General features: G+C 38.5%; 1 protein-coding gene across 3 annotated transcripts in view; it reads right to left on the reverse strand.

Moving 5' to 3' along the window:
* Positions 1-13,203: 13,203 nt before the first annotated feature.
* LOC139984800 (potassium voltage-gated channel subfamily KQT member 1-like) overlaps positions 13,204-19,565 on the reverse strand; it is a 221,165-nt gene continuing 214,803 nt past the window's right edge. For all 3 annotated transcript variants that reach the window (XM_071998857.1, XM_071998858.1, XM_071998859.1), the window contains 2 exons: positions 17,345-17,546; positions 13,204-16,524 (listed from right to left, as the gene is read on the reverse strand). In XM_071998857.1, the coding sequence (XP_071854958.1) occupies positions 15,837-16,524; positions 17,345-17,546 (890 nt within the window). In that variant the 3' untranslated portion in view covers positions 13,204-15,836. The remainder of the gene's footprint in view (positions 16,525-17,344; positions 17,547-19,565) is intronic.

The following is a 19,565-nucleotide window of genomic DNA, read 5'->3' on the forward strand; positions in this document are numbered from 1 at the left end:
GCCCGGGAATAGAGTAATGTTCTTTTTATGTTCCAAGCAGAAATTTCTGGTCGTCAGGAATAATTCTTCTCAAAATTTCAACGTGTAGGTTCTCGTAACAATGGATCGGACATAATAGACGCTCTTTTTGTCAGAGGAGTACTCTCTCTCTCTGACAAGTTTTAAAAAAAATTGTGGATACGTGATTTTAACCGATGATCGTTAAATTTGGCATTGTGGAAATCAGTTACCCGATGGACCTTTACCTTGACGAAATGGTCTTTAAGAGTGTTGAACAAAACAAAACCAGAATGCAATATGCATTGAGGTTTCAATGACTTCAATGCACTACACTTCTGCTTGTTAACCAGAAGTAGCTGTTACAATATAAATGGCCCGAACCACTTTTTTGATTTACAATTACACAATGGCATGATAAACACAGGTCAGTATACTGTACGTGGCAATCCACACCTCCACCGAAAACAATATGAGAAGTATCCACGATTCACAACGTTAGATATCATGTAAAGGGTTTTAGAGTTTGACCTTTGGTGGCCTCAAATGAGATTTGACCTCACAAGCAACAGATTCCTGTACTCAATATGACAGCTCCATATACCATGTATGGAAAGTATCCATGATTTCTGCCATGAGAAATCATGTCTTAGCGGTTTTCAGGCCTCGACAAATATTTTTTAAAGCATTCGCTATTTGGCGACCTTGACTAAAAATCTACTCGCCACTAGGCCTATGATTGCTGTTCAAGTCTCCATAGTACAGATCTACAACATCAATTCTTTCTGTGAAGAAAGATGCAATCTGTGCTACGTAATTGCACATTGGAAAATTATGTTTCTGTGCAATATGAAATTTAACCTTTTTCCACCAAAAGTATGAACAAAGTAAAACATGACGCAGAATCATAAATAAGCAGCTAGGCCTACTATAGTGTCTCAAACAATTATAAATAGGCCTACAAAATCTGTAAAATACCTACAAAGATAGCTTGGCTTCTGTTTCATTGGGGCTCCTCTATTTTACTAGGCATATACTATACAGTTACTAGGTGTGCACGAGTCCTAAGCCTATACAGTACCCCACTGCTACTTTGAACTGCTGCTAGATTAGAGCGACTGCGTACATTTTCCCAAATACGTATGTATGTATATTAGATCCTCCTGCAAGCAGGAACTCGCGAAGAAGCCTAATTAGCTTATCAAAGCCGCAAGCTGACCCAAGTCAGTCTCTCACATTCATATTTAACGTCCATGATTATGAATTGTTAATTGTCAACAACTCTGTAACTGGACGACATACATTAATCTGGGAATGACTCGAACCGGGGACCTTATGATTGAAAGGCACCGGTGTTAACCACTGAGCTAACACTCCAAATATTTATCTTGTCTTTTAGCTGCAGATTGATGCGCGAAAACATATCGCTATTATTCCATTACACTGCCTAAATCAAAGCGATATTTTACGCAACGAAACACTGACGTTGTAAGAGCATCTATCTTCCAAAAATCATAGCAGCAACAACAGCAAAATTGTCTCAAAATCCCTTAAATTTTTCTATACTTTGCGAATTATGACTGATAGCCAGGAGGAAAATTGCCTTAAGAAACAATTAAGCAGATGTTTTGCCATCTTAAGTGTATTGGTATTCTGACTCGTTCAGCTTAGTAGAAACTTGATAAATGATATTTAGATCCCTTTGGTCTGCACATTAATGCTTTTAAATTGGTGGAGGTCAGCATAGGTCACTTGAAAACCTTCGATAACAGTAAAGGGGAGGGGGGGGGGGGACTTGGATGAACTTTATACTTGATAGGTAGGTCCATATTAATGCAAGAACCATGCTGATCACTTGAGGTCAGTATTGGTCAAGACTTCATTATAATGTAAGTAAATAGAAAGGGGGAAGAGGAGGCCAGAGGCATTTCAGTTCAAAGCAGTGCTAAGCTGAAAAGCTTTGAAAGTGTTCTGCTTTCAAAGAGAAGGTTATGGATGCTCTACTGATTGGGTTTTATTTTATTAAGAGTCCAGACAAGCAACAGTGTAGAATGGTTATTCATTCATAGTGTCTGTAATCTTACAAATATCAGTTGAAGTGCAACATTATCACCACTGTTCAAGTCAGTCAAACTCAATGAAACATTCAATCTGTGGAGAGCTTGTATCCGTTTAGATATGTTAGTTTCATAAGAGATGTATTTAATAATATCATCAAGAACCACCATGCAATGTTTGCATTTCTGGTTTAGATAGCCCACAGGTTGCTGTATGTTCACTGTGTTTTCCTTGCCAGGGGGTTGTGTGTTTTTGACACAATAATATTGATATTATCTGCAAACATTTAATTCTAGGGTCCTTTAAGTTGGATGTGCAACAGGTATGTCTAGAATCACTGATGAATCTGTATTGCTGTAACATCATTTGTGTTGTTAAATTTTAGGCACAATGGTGAGTAAATATCAAGTAAATCCTTAAAGTCAGTCCCACCAAAAAAAAACTCCCTTTTGTTCCAAAATGTTCAAAAGTGTACAGTTAACTGTGTTAATACTGTTGCTAAGAAGTTGTTATGCTGTCGTTTGCTTAAAAAGGTCAATGGTAGTAGTTCACTGTCCGTTCTTTACTTGGTTGCCTACTTTTAGCATATATTGATTGCAGTGGCGTAGGAAGGTACTTTTGAGTGGGGGGGCTGAAGACTGATGGCCGGCCTGGGGGAGGGGGTGTCCCCCTCCCTTTGGAATTTTTTGCATTTCCAGGTAGCCTCAGATGCAATTTGGTGCAATATAGCACACTTCAACACCCACTCCATTTTGTAAACTTAATTTTGTATTTTCACCAGGCCTTAGATGCAATTTGGTGCTCCAAATGAGATTTTTTTTCTCATTTGGAAATGAAAAAGGGGTTTTCTGACTTGCGAAGCGGGGGGGGGGGGGGCGGAATGATACTTCCGCCCCTCCACATTTTTCACTGGGGGCTGGCGCCCCCAGCCCCCCAGTTCCTACGCCCTTGATTGATTGGGACAACTTGACTCATGGGACAGGTAGTTCAAGGATGTTAACTCGGGTAAAGAAAAATAATCCTCCCATGAACCGATTTGGCATGGAAAAGATTTTTTTGGGGGCAGATATGGACCTGGGAGTTGCAGATTAGGGATCCTGTGCATCGATAACGTCATTTGGGCGAAATCGATTTTGGGTCAATTTTGGCAAAGACAGCAAGGGGTAAAAACGTTTTTGTCGCAAAGGCGATAAATGTGTATCTTTTCTGGTAGTTCGCGACACGCTGCTTACGAATCTGAAGTTTATTTTGGAATTAGGTGTTGTGTGGGGGCAAAAAACCTAGGGAGGGGGGACAGGGACCCAAGGGGGTGTCCCCAGAAAAAAACAAGGAAGGGGCTATGCAGAGGGGAGTTGCATATTAGGGTAAGGGGAAACCATACCTACAGTTTCAAGACATAGTTGACGCTTCACATGCGCCCTGCAAGAGCTAGGCCCCTTCAAAGGAGACAAATCATGTGGACATGTGGTAAAAAGCCGACATTTAGCGAAATCATGAACCCTAGAGCCTGAGGAAAGTGGCCTCGGACTTGAAATTGACAGTGCACCCACCTATGTGTGTCTAATACTCACTATTGATAACTTGGCCTGATTTCAGTTCGACCAAAGGTGGTAAAAAAACTAGTCAAATGTTGACGTCGGCGAAGGCGTCCTTGTATAGAGGATCGCTACTACCGGTGAAAAACAACTATTTTTGAGGGGGCCTCCAAAGCGTATAAACTATGCCCCCTTCCCGATAATTAATGCTACTGTATGAGTTGTCTACACGTATACCTAGGACTCTCGTCTCCCACACAACAAAAAAATACCCCTGTCACATACCCTCAGTGGAAAGGAAGGGGTACCAAAAAGAGGTACTTTTTTAACTTTTCAAGACGAAACACCTATTTTTGGCGTATAGAAATACTATAGACAAAAAGCCTTTTCCGGTCAGATAATTACACGTATCTCTCAAACGGAAGCAGATATGGACCTGGAAGTTGCAGATTTGGGATCCTGAGCATCGAATACCTCCTGTTACGTCATTTGGGCGAAATCGATTTTGGGTAAATTTTGGCAAAAACAGCAAGAGGTAGCAGGCGCGTATCCAGGGGGGGCGTTGGGGGCGCGCGCCCCCGAGTAAGAAAAAGAGAGAAAAAAAAGAAGAAAAAGAGGAGAGGGAAGGAAGGGAAAAGAAAAAGGAGAAAAGGAGGGAGAAAAACGCCAAGACACCTGGAAGAGAAGGAGAAACTGACATCATTACAGCGCTGATCCCTATTATATATATATACACAGGGTAGCCAGTGATTGATCAAGGCTTTCGGAAGGGGCGTGCGCCTCACCCTACCCCTAACATCGTCAACTCCATTTTTGACGTTTCCATTTTGTCCTCTCTCAATAATGTATATGTACATATATACTGTATATGGTCTATCATAACGCGTATGTGTGTATATGAAACATGCTATGAAACCAACTGTGGCTGGTCTCGAGTTCGACCGTGTCGTCGGAGAACGACGCATTTCGGGAAGGGGGCGACTGCCCCCCCCCCCCCCTTGAGCATATATTTTTATGATATCGTTAGTAATTTCAAAATAAAAAATGCTTAGATGCAACTTATAAGGCCGGGGAAGTGTCATTTCCAGCGACCTGGGAGGTACTTTCGGCCAAAATTTGCTTGTACGCTTCGCGCCAACAAATGGTCCTGTGTAGTGCCATTTCCAGCGATTTGGGAGGCATTTTCGGCCAAAAATTTTCATGTACGCTTCGCGCCAACCTATGGTGGCGCTACGCTTAGATAGTTTGCCAACAGGCTTCGCCCCTCACTTGGTAAAGTCCTCGCTACGCGCCTGCTCGAATTTGTAAAGCAAACAGCAGATATCACCTTATATTAATGAGCATGAAAATGGTGTTCCAAGATGAACAGCCTCAAAAATGTCTATGTGTGAAGTCATGGGCGTAAGAGCCCAATTTGATTTGGGGCTGTAACGACTTGCCCGAAAAAAAATAACCAAAAATTTCCGCGCGCGTTCAACATGTTACTGTCAATATCATATAAGTCAGCATACAGTAGGTTATTACATCGTATGCCATCCTGTACCTTACGATCCGTGATAGTTGCGCAGTATACCGCGGGATGCTAATGTAAACAACGAAATGTCTAATGTAGATGGGGAAAACCTTCAAAAGTGGGGCTGACAGGTATTGTGGGCCGCGACGTAGAATCACCTACACAAGCAATGATCCACAGGACATGGGATGAGGTCGAATATGATTTGTGACTGCTGACAATCTTCTAAAAGTTTATGGATAAAATAAACACTATTGGGAAATTCTTGGTTCTCAGGCAAAAGTGTACATCTGGTTGGTCATTTTTAAGCCTGAGAAGTGCCATTTCCGGTGATCTAGGGGGTATCAAAACCAGAAAATTTTCTTGTACGCTGCGCGCCAACCGATGGTGGCGCTCCGCCTAGATAATAATTGGCCTCCACCGGGTCAGAAAATCCTGGATACGCCCCTGGGTAGATACCCCTTACGGGTTTTTTAGTCGCAAAGGCGATAAATGTGTATAATGTGTAGAAATGTGTAATCAGCGTGTCGCGAACTACCAGAAAAGATACACATTTATCGTCTTTGCGACAACAAATTTTTTCACCTCAAAAAAAAGTAAGACCGAAAAACTTTTACGACGTACAAAGGTTTAAAATCTTTTGTTGTCCCTAAAAGTTTTTCGCTTTTCTTTTGTTCCTCTGAAGTTGCAAACTGAGCGAAAAAAAGTGTCATAAGAGGGCGCAAAGGCGATAAATGTGTATCTTTTCTGGTAGTTCGCGACACGCTGATTACGAATCTGAAGTTTATTTTGGAATTGGGTACCAAAATGAGGTACTTTTTTAACTTTGCAAGACAAAACACCTATTTTTGGCGCAAATAGAAATAATATAAACATAAAGTCTTTCCCGGTCAGATAATTACACGGAATTGGTGTATAACAAAGACAAAGGTGTTTTCTACTCCACGTGTAATTTTTATGTCGATGGGTGTTTCAGAGAGGACAAGAGAGGGGGCTGAAAAGAGGGGGTTTTCCAAATTGTGCACTTATAAAGAACACGTATTTCTATCTTGTACTTTGGGACCACGTATCTCCCGAACGGAAGCAGATATGGACCTGGGAGTTGCAGATTTTGGATCCTGAGCATCGATTACCCCTTGTTACGTCATTTGGGCGAAATCGAGTTTGGGTCAATATTGCCAAAACAGCAAGGGGATTGGAAGGAGGAAATGCAGAACGTTGAGATTTTAACTTCTGGGGTTTGAACCTTAGACAAGGTTTTTACTATTACAGTTAAACAGCACTTAAAGGGTGTGAGGACACGCATGAAAAGAAACGTATAATGCCGGTAATCTGACCTAGTTCGAATGAGGTGTAACAGAAGTGTTATACACCACAATCGATCCCAGAAAATGCACACAGCTTGTTACCATCGGTAATTTGACACTGGTGTACCTCAGTACAAACAGCTGCGGTCAATACCCACAGTACAGTGTACTAAACGAGACAGCGATGGACATCTCAGGTCCATCTAAAGATACTGTCTGCATGCATTTTGTAGCGACAAGAGAAAAACTTCACTTGCAAGCAACGAAAAGTTAACTTTTTCAGTGCGCGGCTTGGGGCGAGTCTTCAATGCCTTTAAGCGTTTTGGTAGGCTGACTGGTATTCTTCACGTTGTTGTGTTAACGACCCCTATTCTTGCCAACCGTTGCTGGCCTAGACAACATAAAATTGCTCACAGGCCTAGTCAGGTTTGTTAAAGTTGCCCCATAATCATATACCTGACGAAAGTCGAACGTTACTTTTAAGGACTATCTATGCTGGAACTGCTGGAAGAAACTATTCAAATTGAGATAAACAGCCGGTCCAGACAATAGCTCGTGAACTCACTGCCAGCTAAGACCGTTTTACACAATTATTTCGCACTGGTCATAGTAAAAAATTTCACTAGACGAACTGTTAAGTTTCATAAACGCTACCTGGTCACATCGAAACTACATCCAACCTGAAATAAATACGACGGAAAATATCCAATGCAACCGTTGTACTACAAAGAGTACGAACAATATTTGGACGCAAGTAAGCCTTCGAGCGGCACGTTGAATAAATGCAATTTTGTTCGAAATTTCAGTTTTAGATTCTACGGATGCCCATAAGCTCATTTCCAATTGCCCACTATTCGTATGAGTCGCAACGCACATGTTATCTGATAGGCTGGTCGGTGGGAGATACGATAGCTTATAAAAGAAAGTTTCCACAATTTGGCGTCCAATAGCTCCAAATGACTTTTGACCTCAATAAATCCTTGCACTGAACGTGTCACAACTACATACTAAATATGATATTAGCCCAACCTTCCCTTCTTGAGTTATCGTGTTTACAAAGTTTTCACAATTTGACCTCTAGTGACCCCAACTGGACTTGGACTTTCACAAAAACAATTGGTCCAAGCTTACCTTCTTGAGATATCGTGTTTACAAGCCCGGCGTCACACACACACACAGAACACTCTCCGCCTGCATGAATGCATAGGTTACGATTATCATCGAAACCAAAAAAAACCCAGCTCAGAGTCCGGGCTCCAGTTTGCGTATGCTACAGTGTGTTAGGGTAATAGTTGTTGTCCCCGAGGTAGAAAAGAAATCACGGATTATCCGCGAGTTCGCGGAAAAAGCTCATGCCTGTTGATCAATCCTTGAAACCTGATCAACTGTTAACTTAGCAGTCAAGGTTCTCTGCACTTAACCTTTCCTCAGAATGCAATGTCTTTGCAGAAATGTTATTTTCAAAAGGTTTAATTTCTTAACATGTTGTAACTCAAGAAAACAGAACGTAAGTTTTTGGAACCGTGGCACACTTTTTCTACTTGTCCTAATGTATTTAATTGAAATCGGACTCGACTCAGTTTCTTGCGTCCCTTTACTTATTTTACTTTACTCGCAAAGGGTCGTTCTGCGCAAAAGGCGCTTTGATTTGAAGTTTTCTTTAAAAACATTATAGATATTAAAAAAAAAAAAAAAATCTGTTCCCATCGATCATAACAATGAACAAACGGAGGGGGGGGGGGGGGAGGGCGGAGAACATTTAGAATTGTGACTCAAAAAGTGAATAACGAAGACAAGTTTTTGTTTTGAACTTGTGATTTTCTTTTTTTAAATTTATTTTTCACCACCCTAAGGGGTACAAAATAGTATAGTACAGAATGTCCACTATATAACCATTGGTATATCTATGTATATAATATACGTATGTAGAATATTGGTTCTGTACATTGTATAGCTCTAATGAATTGTGATACTTACACCACACAACTGCAGTACCCCTGAAGACAAAATCATTTTTTTTTTTTACCTACATGTTTTTTTTGTTAGTGTATATCATTTTTATTATTTTTTTTGTTTATTATCATTATGTTATGAAGACAAAAAAGTTATCATTAGTGCAGTACTCACAGTGTACATATAATCCACAAACCAGTCAATTACATATTACTTTCATATTAAGATAGACTAACATTGATCATATACCTAAAGTGTTAACACTAGGCTTAACTTACTATAGACTGATAAACTGGCTTTTTGCTTAAATCTGTTATGAGGAGATCATAACGTTAAAAAAAAAATGAAAAATAATAATAATGATTAGCATGGAAGGCAGGTTTTTTTGAACACTTAGCAGCAACATGCCGTATGACTTATGATTTACCATTACAGAGCTAGGGGGAGGGCCATACCCTAGAGGGAAGGGAAGGGAAGTACCCTAGGGGCATTCCAAATAATTCATTTGGAGTGTTAGTTTGGTATGGATCCCAGTAGTTTGTACCAAATTTTAAGAAAAAATGCACACATGTGCAAAACTTCAATGTAAAACATTCTATATATGTAGCAAGTCATTTTTAAGAGTTCTGCAGAATCCAAAAAAAAAACGATTTGAGAGAAAAAAAAAAACATGTTTCCACTCTGTTATTTGGAAACCCCATCTCATTCTCTTGTTGCCAACATAAGCTTATCCAGGTTAATTTTTTAGTTGTAATCTATTTTTTTACTATAGCTTTGGCTACAAACCCTTGATTCTCTCAAGGAGTGAAGGACTGAGTTGTGTACAAAATCTTTACGATTATAGTCTCATTTATCTTTGGAATGTTTGCTTAACTTGTCGATGTTCTCTGTTTGTTGTTGTTTTTTTGGAAAACTTCCTCTTTTTTTGGAAAACTTCCTCGTAGAGAATTGGACGATGACGATGTGCCTTTTGATCGACCTAAAGATGGTGACATTTTAAAGCATTTTTTTCGTACATCGCGGAACACAGGGCTCGTATCCTCAAGTCTTTTCCTCCACAGTTAACATTTCAAATTTCTCAGATAAAGCCCAAAAATTATGCAAGTTCCTTACTTAAATCCTGCGGGGCCAATTTTTATTGTTTACTTTATCCATGTCAGCACTGGGTGTTATAAGATATCCATTTTGTTTTGTTCCTAATCACCTGAAAGGTTTGCGTGTGGGTTGAAACCTTTCTGCATTGTTGAAAAGCAAATTACGGCACCACCTGAGTAGACAATGAAGACTGAAACTAACATTATTGAAACCAACACAACTACGAGTTGAAATGACTAAGAAGATCCCAAATTAGTTCAAAATGTTGAATTGGAAGCCACATATGGGTCAGAGTTCTAATTCCTTATGGGCTTCTCCCACATTCGTGTTCGCTTAATAATTAGCTCCCCCCCCCCGCCCAATTAATTTACCAACTGAGAGCTAATTAAAAATGAGTTCTTCCAACACCTTTTATGACGAGGGACATATTTACTGAACGTCATAAAATCACTTGAGTCACGAAAATGGGAACATAACAAGTTTTTAGTATTGAATAGCACCAACAAAAAGTTATATCAATTTGGGTTTATATTGATTTGGGTGCAGAAGTATTCAAAGGATAAGTTGATATCGTGACCAGTTTTATAGTGATAACTCTGCTACAGTATCAACAAAGGCTGGATGACCAGAACTATACGCACTAAACCTCGCCATTTTCGTGGCAAACTCGAAAGAGGAATAATTTTCGACGGTTATCGGTTACACTAACCTCACAACCCCTGTGGCCGGAGGTATACCAATCTAAAATTTCAGAAACAGCTAGCAATTAAGACCAAACTGAAATATCAGAAACAGCTAGCAAGTAAGCTAATCATAACCTCGGTGCTGTTTTCTGCATGTTCTACCGCTGTCACTGTTATGGCATTAAAAAAACACAAAACAGATTTAGTCTGTTGAACTTTGAACCAATCACAGAAGGAACTAAGAAGAGTCCTCCCGATTCCATCCATACAAACCAAGTTGGGCCCCTGGTACACCTCTCCCCACCCCCTCCCCCACCCCTGACGTTCTATAAAGGCTGCGTCTCAACTGTCACAGTGCCAGGAATATAACCTACGTGCCATAAAATTGATTTATATCTTATAACAAATATTGCACTTCCCATGACAACAAAATTATCTGACAAAGAACAGACTTTTTACAAATGGTTTAGAAATAGATCAGAATTAGAGAAATAATTTGCATATGATTGATGCACGATTAAATTACGTAAAATAAATAAAGTCAACCAATGAAGCAAATGATTAAAAATAGCACACTTTAATTAGAAACAAGAAAAGATCCTGTGATTGCTAGGGCACAGATCTGTTCATTTTGTTTTTTATCTTGTACAAATTCAATGAGATTACAAATAGATGTTACCACTTTTGACATTTTCTGAATGACTACCCCCCACCCCCCCCCTAAAAAAAAAACCGGTTACCTGCTGGTTCCAAATTCATGTGTGGAAACCCCAGGGATTTTCATATGAAAAATATGTGACATAGATTTGTCGTTTAAGTTTTTCGTCACACAGGTATTTAGAGGAGGTACAACCATCCCTTTGTTTTTCGTTTGTTTTGTTTCTTGTGGTCGAATACTCAGGGTTGCTTATAGTCGAAAACACTTTGAAGGATGTGGTCATATCACAAACTCCAGCGAGATGAAAAATCATTTTTCAGTAGATGGAAAAGGTAGCACCCCCACCCCCATCAGAACTAAGGAGATGTAAATTTATGCTCCCTAGTAAAATGGTGGTACTAGTTTCCACTTTCCAATGTAGCTGGAGGGGGTAAGGGGGGGGGGGGGAATAAAATGCCAGAAATCCCTTCTGAAGCATGTACAATTCAGCTAGAGTCATCCTGGCACTACAAAATGTACAACAGAGACACTTCAAATAAAAGCTATCGATTCTTATCGATAATCGATCGATAGATTTTTAAGGAAGCATCGCACTTACTGTTAAAGAGAACAAACTGTCGTGTGACCTTTTCACCTAAACTGTGCGTTATTCGGTTCATAGGAAACGTATTTAAAAAAAAACCTAACGAAGCCCGACGAGGACGAATGAAAAAGTCTTACCGAACACGCAAGAAACAAACATGTCTATAAAAGATAATTGTCGTAACAAAAAAAAGGAAAGGAAGGAAAATTAACCAAGATTGGGAAGCATAGTTTAAAAAAAAAATTGCACCCATCGATTGCACGTAATTAGGTTTTACAACTAAAAACACCATCCTTTTCTTCTCATTGAAAAAGATCAAGAATACAAAGGAGTCAATTTTCTAATGCAAACTCATTTGACTATAGGTCTCTGGCAAAAATCGTATGCTGTAAATAACAGACAAAGAGTGGTTTATAAAATTCTTTGAATTTTTACACTTTTTGGAGCAAATTTTAACTTGAGCCATATACACCATAAAACTAGTCAATACTTTTTTTTCTGGTATTGCACATGGTCTCCATAGGAGAAGTATCCACCGAACCTCAAATCTCATATTTTAATACTAATTATTATTATTATTGTTATCATTATCTTAGTTCTTACGATTAGTATTATTAATAAAATAACTTGAAAATTATTTTGAAATATCAGCGTGTTTTAATTTGACATTTTACAAATGTTACCTCTAAGAATCAACAAAAGTTGACCTAAACAAGCAAAATGGCTTTACGATGCCTTAATTTTATTACCTTTGTTTTATCTTGCTATATTCAAACAAAATCGTCTGTTTCTTAACGTTAATTATTAGATTTAAATTTAAACAAAACTATCTTAGATTGACAATGCTAAAATAGAATACAAAATGCACATGAATATAACTTGTGATGGATACTTATGCTATATAAGTTGTGACTTATTGTTTTTTAAATGTAGACAAATATTTAAATTGCCTCATCTGTGGAAAGTTAAATTTCAAAACTACCAACAATACAATGTGCTAAGTAATTTTGCCCAAAAATTCAGCAATTTTGTTTCCAAACGGATCTAACAATTCTTCGCTTTGTGGATATAAGTCATTGCAACAACTGCCATCACTGCACCCTTTTGAAATGTAGCGTCTTCAGCCATGACTTATAACAACACTGCCCCCTTACAAGAAAACAACTATAACACTTCAAAAGTTTTGTACGTGTGCGTGAATCAAAAGAGGTGACCGTTGGACCGGGGGAAGAAAAAAAAATTAACAGAGAACCTCCACAGTTTAGATCTAAGCAATGCCTTATTATATATATGCAGATTGTATCTCAATTACAAAACCCCCTAAAAAATATTGAAGAATTTTAATTCAAGATTCAACCCTGTTACTTTTCAAGTTACACTACTGACCAAATTCTGCAAAAATTTATAATGAAAAATGAAATAACGAAAGAATGAATGAAAGAAAACCCTTTAAAAACTTCTTTTAATACAGGAAATGAAATCCGAAGAAGAATGAAATAAATCAGCATCATTAACTGCAAAAGATAAAAGAATAAACTAATTCAGGTGACCTTCATTGTTGCACGCAATCCAGGACTTGACCTTCAAGTTGTTTCAAAAGTTCAAAAGGTAGATATATATATACATAGATACAGATGTATATATATACAGATGTATATATATATATATATATATATAATTGAAAACGTAATATATATATATATATATATATATATATATATATATATATGTATATGTATGTATATATATATATATTATATATTTATATATATATATATATATACACACACACATATATGCACACATACATACACGCACATATATAATTCACAGTCTACTGGTTGCATACTGAATTTTACCAGTGGGGGTTCTCTTAAAACGACTTGAGAAAAGAAGCAACCTGTTTCATCAAGTTTGAATTCCTAACACATAAATTAAGATTTTAGTGATAATCGGCACAAATTAACATGTGAGAAATGCATAAGATAGCATCACATTTGCATGCTACAGTTGACTGATACTGTATGTCACTATTGCACCTAGAATAACAGTTATTGAAATACTAGTCACAGACTAGGTGGGGATGGGGGGGTCACCTTATTGGGGAATAAAATGATCTCATGATTCTTGAAACGTCCTGACTTTTCATATTTTTCTTGTAATATTTCATTGCGTACTTCCTGTTGTAAATTTTCAATGCATAAATGTTACCCAGCTATAAAGGGAATCCCTGGATTTAAAGTCTACAGAACAACTTTTACCATTCACTCCATTTTGAAATGCTGCCCTCTATTTTGGTAACATGGTTTATGGGGGGCAGGCAGTGCATAGGGGAATAACATTAATCCTTTCGAAACTAGTTTAACCTGGTTACAAACTGAACCAACATTTCTTGGTCTATGCGATAGAGATAACCGTCTTCAACAACGTCTCCAAACAGCTTAGACACGTCTTGCTCCAATTGAGAGATAACACAGATTTAAAGCTCCTTCATACACAAGGTAAAAGACTTGATCAAGTCTAAATATGACATCATCGCACCACAGGTATGGATAGCCAAATCGACATTTATTTGACTATTTGAGATATCTGCAATGGATATCACAAACTAATTGTAGATACTCATGAAATGAATGAGAGATATTCAAGCACTTTGTGGATATCGTTATTGACAGACATTTCAAACATTGCAGACATTTTAAATTGATATATCCATATCTAAATCTATTTTAAAGATATCACAAATTAAAGACTAGGTCTTGATATCCTTAATACATCAAAGACTTTGATATTCGTAATGTCTTAGAATTCATTTCATGATATCCAGAATTCATATTTAGATATCAAGAATTGATATCGAGATATCCAAAATTGATGCAGTGAAATATCGAATTAATTTTGAGATATCCAACACTCATTTCAAGATATCCATGATTCAGTTAGAGGTGTCCAAAATTTACTCTGAGATATCCAGCACAGAACTTTGAGATATCCAGAATTTATTTTCAGATATCCAGAACTCATTTCAAGATATCCAGAACTCATCTTGAGATATCCAGAATTCTTTTGAAGATATCACAAACTGAGTGAAAGGATTTGGATATCAAGAATTGATATCAAGATATCCAAAATTGATCCAGTGATATCCAGAATTAATTTCGAGATATCCACCACTCATTTCAAGATATCCATGATTCAATTAGAGGTATCCAAAATTTACTCTGAGATATCCAGCACACAATTTTGAGATATCCCAAATTTATTTTCAGATATCCAGAACTCATTTCAAGATATCCAGAACTCATCTTGAGATATCCAGAATTCTTTTTGGAGATATCACAAATTGAGAGAAAAGGGATGTACAATTGCAACTCTCTGCTCTGAAGATCGTGTCACGTCAAATGTTCACAAAGGTTTATATGCTCGCTGTCGGCAATGTTTGTCTATTCGAAGTCTCAGTATCTCTAATTTGAATATATCTCTTAATCTTGAAATGAATTTGGGATATCTCTAAATTAATTATGGATATCTAACTCAATTTTAGTCATCTTGTTAATTTTTATTTTGGATCTCTTTAATTTTCTTTTTGATATCTCTAACAACTTTGTGACATCTCTTAATTCTGTTCTCAATATCTGTAATTACCATAATTAAATTTTTGATATCTCTATTGAGGATATTATCTCTAGCTATCTCAAATATTAATCTTTGAGATCTTAAAATGAATTAGAGATATTGATAACTGGACTTTGATATATTGTCAAAACTGATATGTTGTCAAAATAAATTAGTTATTCAGCATTCCATACAAATGTACTTATTATTGAAAAAAAAACTAGGGCGGAGGGGGGGGGGCCCACGTGCCCTTCCACTGCATATATCATGACCTAATAAACCTGTTGGTCAGTACATCCTGTTGGTCAGTACATAAACCTGTTGGTCAGTACATGAAGCTGATGGTCAGTACATGAACCTGTTAGTCAGTCCACTTTCAATCTAAACATTGCTACAAACCTAATAAGTGTCACCAAATAACAACAACTCTAAACCACATTGTATGAGCTAGATATGACCAGTGACTTGACCTTTCACCCATGTGTCATCATGATGGGTCATTGCAGAAGCTTGACATGACCCTTGACAAGACCTTTGACCCCTATGTCATTCTTTAATAGTACTATAAAATAAAAAAAAGCAAATCTTATAATAATCTCTGCCATTATACAGACACACTCACACACACACAACATATAATTGAAACCGCTGTCAAATACGTAAAAAATAGATACAGCCTAACTATACAAGCAATAAAACTGCAAATTGACCCCCCCAAAAAAACCTCTACAAAGAACTTATAAAAGCCAAGGAAAGCCAAAAAAAAAAAAACATTCAAAGAAAATTGCAAAAGGAATTTTGCTAAAGCATGGGCATCAAGGACTCTCTGATTACTAGGCTCACAACCTCGTCTCGGGTTCCATGATCTGTAGGACCTCTAAATTACCGGATGGTTCCTCCAAAAACGGAGTCGTCTCGTCAGGCTCTGGAATATTTAAGGCAGGTATTTCGTGGCATTTGACCCTTGTGACCTTGGAATCTTGACCCCTCGACTTGATGGAATTCCGCCCCAGTCTCTTCGGACTGGTCGAATTCACCGTCACTTCCGGGTTATTGTCCGTCTGTATGAATTCGCTGTGACAGCGGACGTTGCCCCCGTCGTCGGGGGCGTCCGGATCCGGCACGAGGGTTGGATGGGAGGCGGATAACTTCCGGACCGTGGTCTCGGCCGGAGAGGTAGCCGACGACGAGGACGACTCGACCGCCGGTTCGACCTCTCGTGTTCTTTGGAATGAGCTCCAGCCTCTTCTCCTCGCAAATCCACGTGGAATGGGCTCAATATTGTCTTTCGGGGCTTCGATCTCCCCGGCGGCGTTGGTCTCTCCCTTCTCCTCCTTCTGTTTGGCGTGTCTCTCCTCTCGATACATCTCGATCAACATGTCTAGTTTCCTATCTATTAGAGTCACCCGCCTCTCTACCTTCACGACTCTGGATAGTAGACTCACGGTCGGGTCGTAGAGTTCTAGGTCGCCGGAGCCACGGACTTTCCTCTTCTCTCCTCCGGGCTTTCCGACTATTTGATCTAGCCTAAACGGAGAGAGAGAAAGAACATGTGGGAGGAACAAATTAATGGAATATACATATGTATATATTTATATATATATATAAAAAATAGGTACCTTCTAACTTCTAAACATGATCGGGGGGGGTGAATGAAGAGTTTGGCTACATCTCTCCCTCCCCCTCTCATCCCCCACACCCCCAAACTTATAGTTATGTCCATTTTTGTAATATATTTAGTTTACGTTCATTGGTGTTTGTAAAACCTCTGACCGTTGCGTCGGGACCCCTGTCCCCAATCCGGGGGTCAAGAGTCAGAAATAATGCACAGCACATTATTGTCACAGTATGCGACCACAACGGAATCACCTCTGCTCTTTCTCTATAACATTCGCCGGTCGTAAAATTCTGCGACAATTTCACTGAATGTACAGACCACATGTTCTCGCCCACCCCCTCTTCCATCACTTAAACAATCATAGAAATATTAGAATATAGAAACAAATTTTAATAAGGAATCGAAAAGTGGAAAAACAGGTACAAAATTTTCACCATATGTGTGCCAATTTTCTTGAGGCCATACTACTGATTGCAATGAAGATGTGGCAACTTCCCTGCCACCCCCTGCAACCCCTCCCCTCCTTACTTGTTTTTACTATAACAGGGATGGGCCTGGGGTTAAAAAAAAAAATCACGGAACTTTGCAAAATTTGCGGTATAGGCTCCAGTTTGCGTATGCTTACAGTGTGTTAGGATAATAGTTTTTGTCCCCAAGGAAGAAAAGAAATCACGGAGATTCCGCGAATTCGCGGAAAAAGCTCATGCCTGCTATGAACCTGCTCCTTACCTCGATTGTAAACTTTTTATCCGAGCTAACATGTCGGTGTGACCAGATGAGTACTGCTCTATAACATCTTTGACGTCGTAAGGCCGGAACGCTTCTTTGAACTTCCTCCTCGCCACAAAATATTTGATCTTCCGGATGGCTCGTATTGCATTTTTGTGGCTCTCAGTTAGTTTGGTCACTCCAATCGGCACGTCCCATTCGGCTAGTAGGGTGTAAGAAAATATACATATATCATTTTTTTTTAAAGCAAAAACTATCAATCAGTAATAAGTATTTTTTTGAACGCGTCAGACTAAAAAATTAAAGAAAAAAAAAAATTAAATGAAGCAGGTCGGTCGATTAATTCGAGCGAAACATTTCCAGTACTATATTTATTGTCGTTGTTCTCACAAAACAGAGAGGACTAACTTTCGTGGGTAAACTTTCCTCGACCGCATGCCCGAATTCATATCATCGAGAATACCAATGAATTTCACATTTCATTTCAAAATCGACGATAAGTGATTTATTCAACTTGGTAAATAACAACTGTCTGACAAGCCTTAAACCAAAAGTCTTGTTAGGGTCAAAGTTGAACTTGTACTGTGTTCATACTTCTCTGAGTTTGCCGCATCTTACATATCTGTCGCAGGTGCTTCCCTGTCACCGTTTATTCCATTTCTCAACATGGAACCTAAGACATGATGGCTCTCCCTCCTCAATCCCTATCCCCCCCCTTAAGATTAACTGCCCTAAGTAACTTAAACTGAAAGGTCACCCCTCTGCCGATCGATCGATCGATCCAGGCACGGCATTTATTAAATAGAAGGGGAAAAAATGTGACAAAGTTTGACTGGAATTTTCAACGCTAAAAATATATCTTAACTGTCAAGGAGGGGTACCCACAACCAAACAGCTGACAGGTGACTGGTGGAGCTTTTGTCATGTTGGAGATAAAACAAAGCTACTGATAGATTTAAGACTTCTTCAAGTTCTTTTAATGTTTTTATATATGTTTTTTACAACGGAGACTTCTGCTCGTTTCTATAGCCTGCGTGTTAAGACAGGCTTTTTCAAACTGCAGAGAGGTCTAATTCTGGGTGGGTTGTTTAGTACCGCAGTATAAATGACGGTCTAATTTTATCAATTTTTTTCCGTAGATGTAATCTTGGGTGATCGCCCCCTCATAATGGAGTTCTAGAGCATGTGTGGGACCCCAAGGTCTACCTTTTTCAGGTACGAAGGGGCCCACAGCTGGAAAAATTTCAAAGGTTTTTTTTTTCCATCTTTCTTTTCTTTCCATGTCTGATTAGATAATTTAGGGGCCAGCATGTCTGGCTTTCATCGGGGCACCACTCGAAAGATTGAAAAAAAAACGTAAAAATGCATTGGCAACATGATGAAGGTTGTCTGTTCAAGTACGAACAAAAAAAAATAAGTAGGCTGGGTTTAAAAGAAGCCGATGACTCCATTTGTTTCTCTGAAACTTCAGTACTTGAAAGAGTTGAGTTCTTTACACAAGAATGGAGTTTAAGAATTGGCATGTTTGGCCCCAGGAGGAATTGATGCAAGTTTTACAGTCAGATAGAGAGAGTGTTTGTTTTTACTATTGAGCATAGACGTAGGAGGAGGGGGGGCTGGGGGGCTGAAGCCCCCCAACCAAAAATGTTTGTGAAAATTCGGGCAATATGCTGAGAATTTTTTGGGCACCTACTGAAAGAAAAATAATTTGCAATGTGTTTTTCACTGGTGAAACTGATATTATTCTTAATCATTATTGTTGTAACGACTTCCCCAATGATTGTATGTTATTGGCATGCGATGTAATAACCGATGCATGCCTATATGATATGCACATTAAAATGTTGAACGCGCACTGAGCGCGCGGAAATTTTGGTGATATTTTTCGGGCAAGTCGTTACAGCCCCCACAAATCATATTAGGCTCCTACGCCTATGAGTGTAGGCCTAATGGATATAGTCAAGTGGTTGGTGACAACATATACCTTACTTTTTAGATAAATATTTAATTTAAATTAATTTATTAAGAGTGACTTAAATCTTTCCTTTATACCAGGGTGTGGATCACAGCTAGGTAAGTGGTCTGAAATATCTTCCAGGTAGATTCAAAAGATTTACACTTTAAAGGCTGATATAATTTTCAGAATCATATCTGAATAGAATTTAAATTTGCTTATTAATATTCATGTTCTCTGTAGGTTGAATTTCATCAAAATTCACAC

This window comes from Apostichopus japonicus, chromosome 17 (assembly GCF_037975245.1).
Source record: "Apostichopus japonicus isolate 1M-3 chromosome 17, ASM3797524v1, whole genome shotgun sequence".
Classification (NCBI taxonomy): domain Eukaryota; kingdom Metazoa; phylum Echinodermata; class Holothuroidea; order Aspidochirotida; family Stichopodidae; genus Apostichopus; species Apostichopus japonicus.